At 37.4% G+C, this 4,319-nt stretch overlaps 1 protein-coding gene across 1 annotated transcript; it reads left to right on the plus strand.

Moving 5' to 3' along the window:
- On the plus strand, positions 402–2,237 carry LOC104772021 (palmitoyl-protein thioesterase 1). The gene is made up of 7 exons (XM_010496662.2): positions 402–678; positions 814–940; positions 1,022–1,135; positions 1,238–1,303; positions 1,383–1,421; positions 1,515–1,637; positions 1,722–2,237. Exons 1-7 carry the CDS (start codon positions 494–496, stop codon positions 2,010–2,012), a joined length of 945 nt encoding a protein of 314 aa, XP_010494964.1. The 5' UTR covers positions 402–493; the 3' UTR covers positions 2,013–2,237.

The following is a 4,319-nucleotide window of genomic DNA, read 5'->3' on the forward strand; positions in this document are numbered from 1 at the left end:
AACAAATCAGCACCGTCCATTAATTCATCTAGTTGTTTCTTACTTGACCGCAACTTCCAACCACATCACACTCTTTCTTTCTATTCCTTTATATATATATATATATATATATATATATATATATATATATATATATANATCAAATACAGTATGATTGGATTTATAAGCTTTTGTAAAGATACCAAAATATGAAACCCCCCTAGCTAGTATTTGATGATATGTTATAAATACATATACGCATACAAGCAGAGATTTAATGCAGCTGCAGGAAGATATCAACTAGTCAGCACCGTCTATTTTCAAACTGTAGATGTAAAAACAAATCAGCACCGTCCATTAATTTATCTAGTTCTTTCTTACTTGACCGCAACTTCCAACCACATCACACTCTTTCTTTCTATTCCTTTATATATTTACTCCTATCTCAAATGTTCTTGGAGACTGACTACTCTCATAAAACATTAAACGCCAACCGCAACTTTCTCGTTTTTCAATGGGACATAAAGGTTTGAAGCGGTCTTGTGTTGCGGTGGCGGTTGCATTATTAGCCATGGTTCATGTCTCTGTTTCGGTTCCGTTTATAATGTTTCATGGAATCTCAGCTCAATGTTCGAATGATAGAGATGCTAACTTCACACAGCTTCTCACTAACCTCTCTGGCTCTCCTGGCTTTTGCGTGTAAGTCAATCCGCAAACTAGTTAATTCGTTGTTTTGATAACCGAAAGATAAAGAACTTGTAGAAGAGTTGTGTAATATTCTTGCTATCTAAAACGGTCCATATCTCTTCTTTCTGTTTTTGGTATGGAATCTAGAGAAATCGGAAATGGAGTAGCCGATTCATGGTTGATGCCACTCACACGGCAAGCGGAAATAGCGTGTGAGAAGGTGAAGCAAATGAAAGAATTGAGTCAAGGATACAACATTGTCGGAAGATCTCAGGTTTCTTGATACGCTTTCTTGAAAACCCTAAAATATCCGTTTTTGAGTTTCATGGATGTTGATTGATGAACGATGGAACAGGGGAACCTAGTGGCTCGAGGCTTGATCGAGTTCTGCGACGGTGGACCTCCGGTTTACAACTACATATCCTTGGCTGGTCCTCATGCTGGGATATCCTCTGTTCCTATGTGTGGTGTAAGATTTTTTTATTTCCTCTAAATATTTGATTTTTAATCAACCAATCAAAGTAACATAATTAATTGTCTTTTTCTGTTGTTGTTTTGTTCTTTTGTTTAGTCTGGTTTATTCTGTAAGTTAGCAGATGACCTAATCAAGGGAGATATCTATAGCGACTTCATTCAAGTATATCATCTCTTTCTCTCTTTATTAGGACTAAATCCTCAGTCACATATTAATATAAACATCTTTAATAACTTTACAGGATCATCTTGCTCCTAGTGGTTATCTCAAAATCCCTACTGTATGTCTACTCACACCATAGCAAAATCGCCAATTATATACATATCTTAGTGATGAAAACAACTGCTTTCAATCTTTGTCTTTGATGTATCAGGATATGAAAAAGTACCTCGAAAGCTCTAAGTATCTACCTAGGCTTAATAATGAGATACCAAACCAAAGAAACTCAACTTACAAAGAGCGTTTTGCCAGTTTACACAACCTGGTTCTTGTCAAGGTTTGGTCTCTTTATTCAAAACCACTATACTTTTCAAACTAATCTTTTGAGTCCCCTCTTGATGATTCTGGTTTGTTTTAACAGTTCCAGGACGATAAGGTTATTGTTCCAAAAGATTCATCTTGGTTCGGGTTTTATCCGGATGGCGAATCCAAACCTCTTCTCTCTGCTCAACAGACAAAGCTATATACAGAGGATTGGATTGGTCTGAAAACATTGGATGTTGCTGGAAAAGTGAAGTTTGTGAGTGTAGCTGGTGAACACATCAGAATGGCAGATGAAGATGTCGTCAAATACGTTGTACCTTATCTCCAGAACAAACCGTCTTCAGTACAAAGACTCAACCGCAATACCAAAGAACCCTTGCGTCCTTAAAAAGAGTAAATATGTACCTCAATCGTTATACTTACTTATGCAAAATATCTAAAAAACTTAGTGATGATTTTATAGAACAAGAATTCTTATTCTTATACATTATACATGAATTATCAAATTAATCTGTAGCGCCACGGTGAACGAGATCGATCTTCATCACCAGTTTTGTAACCTCTTCAATACATACATGGACGTTGCAAAAGATTGGACAAGTTTGCCATTGTTTTTTTTGGATGAGAGTCAATCAGAGTCATCAATAACTTATATTTGTCTGCATACGGAAGTCAATCAATGGGTCCATTTCAAGTGTTCTTTCGATCTAGAAATGTAAAAAAAAAAAAAATTCCAATCTAAGTTGTAAGATTAGACAAATGACCTGAACTTGTTGACCTCTCTCTTTTGTTCACATTTCATTTCAGTGCCGTGAGTTGTACGACTTGCGAGACTAATTAATTAATGATAACTGAGCCATTACAATTTCACTGTTATTACTACTTCACTAGTTATGGATTTGATATGTTTTATTTATTTATTAAGTTCACATTTTCAATCCCTCACAAGACTTGTAACTTAAGTTTGATCGACGAGTTCCAATAATTTTGGGGTTAAAAATATATATTTAATTTACATAAGGTATGGATTATATTCATATATATATTTTGCAGAGATTTTTGTTTTTTACATCAAATTTGCAGACTTGGGAGTTAAAAAAGGCTAATTTTTGTTTGTAGATCTACATATAAGGTCTGAATATATAAAGAATCTATATATATATATATATATATGAGCAAACAAGTTAAAAATTAATTTTAGAGATTTTATTCTTTACAGGAGCAAATTTCTATATATATTTTGTAGATTTTTTTTATAATTAAAATTAGTTTATACTTTATACAAGGTGAAATTTGAATTTATAAATTTTTGTGGATTTAGGAATTAAAAACCCTAAAATAGATATATTTTTTATACATTCTCTCTCTTGTTTTAAAAAACAAATTATATATATGATAGGTATAGAAAAAAACTCTCTCAGACCCGAGTCCCCATGCAAACCCAAAGAAGAATGGACTTTTGAAAAAACCGGATCTTACCTACTACTTTAGTCCCCTAAAAGGAAACAACCAGCGGTCCTTAGGTTGACTATGGTAAGATACAATGGTCCTTCCTCTTCACGCTCATTTTTTCTCACCGCCGACGACATCGCAACCGCACATCCTCGTCCATCCCCTTCTATGCTCTGTTTCTGAAACGCTCCCCCTCCCCTAAGAGGCTCTCAGGTAGTAAGATTTTCTTATCTCGTTGCTTCCTGCACTTACTTCCTTAACTTACCCTGCTTCAAATCCTGTTTAAACCTGTTTAAACTTTGAAAACCGCTACATCTACGATTTTACATGGAGAATCGCATTCCTTACCACCAGAAAGGTAAAAACATTGCTAGGGGTTATTCCCCACCCCCTCGTAAGCACATACGAGCACCATATCTCGATACCACCATCCTCATAGCAAAAAATAACCTAACTCTGATGGGTCGCCTGACCAATCCTTCAGTGCAAAGACTCTATGCCCTCTTCCCTTTCCTTGTTAGCCGTTGGAACCTCCGAGGTAAAGCTGTGGGAGCTGATTTAGGTCGTGGCTGTTTCCAGTTCAAGTTCGAATACGATGAGGATCTCCAAAGAGTTCTAGCTAACAGACCTTATCATTTTGTCACTCTGGAATACAAGAACCTGAAAAATCATTGTCAACACTGTCTCAGACTCACTCATGACCTTAAAAGCTGTCCGAGACTTAGTAAATCAAGAGAAGATGAGGCGTTACCTGTAGCTTCCGCCCAACCGTCTCAACCACCTATTCGCAGAAACTATTACACCCCGGAAGACAACTTCAGGGCCCCAAAAGACCGTGAAGACCCCCAAGACCACCATAGGAGAAGGGAGTCCAACTTAAACTTTAGCTCCTCTAGAGGTCCCCATCCCTCCCAATCGCTTGTTTACCACTCATAACCAAATCAGTATAACGGTCATCGAGATGGTAAACGAAAACTCGAAAACAGGACTTACCACTCAGCAAAAGAGTCTCATTCCCGCTCCTTTAGTCAAAGGACTTTCCCGAGTGCTCGTACCCTATCCAGACCTTTTGATTATCAACACCGCAATCCCAGAGCTCACAAACCAAACTCCAACTCTAACCTACAATGGCGAGAACGGTCCACTCCAAGGGCATTAGAATGGAATGATCACTAGAATCCTCTCGGTCCAGATGGCCACCACTGGAAAGATTTCAGACTACTTCCTCCCCCCCCCCCCCCCC

This window comes from Camelina sativa, chromosome 20 (genome assembly GCF_000633955.1).
Source record: "Camelina sativa cultivar DH55 chromosome 20, Cs, whole genome shotgun sequence".
NCBI lineage: Eukaryota > Viridiplantae > Streptophyta > Magnoliopsida > Brassicales > Brassicaceae > Camelina > Camelina sativa.

Bases quoted from the DNA above. Each gene is read 5' to 3' on its own strand.
- LOC104772021 (XM_010496662.2), top strand. From the start codon at position 494: ATGGGACATAAAGGTTTGAAGCGGTCTTGTGTTGCGGTGGCGGTTGCA. The intron at 1,422-1,514 runs GTATGTCTACTC...TTGATGTATCAG, and splicing joins GTTATCTCAAAATCCCTACT to GATATGAAAAAGTACCTCGA. The intron at 1,638-1,721 runs GTTTGGTCTCTT...TTGTTTTAACAG, and splicing joins ACAACCTGGTTCTTGTCAAG to TTCCAGGACGATAAGGTTAT.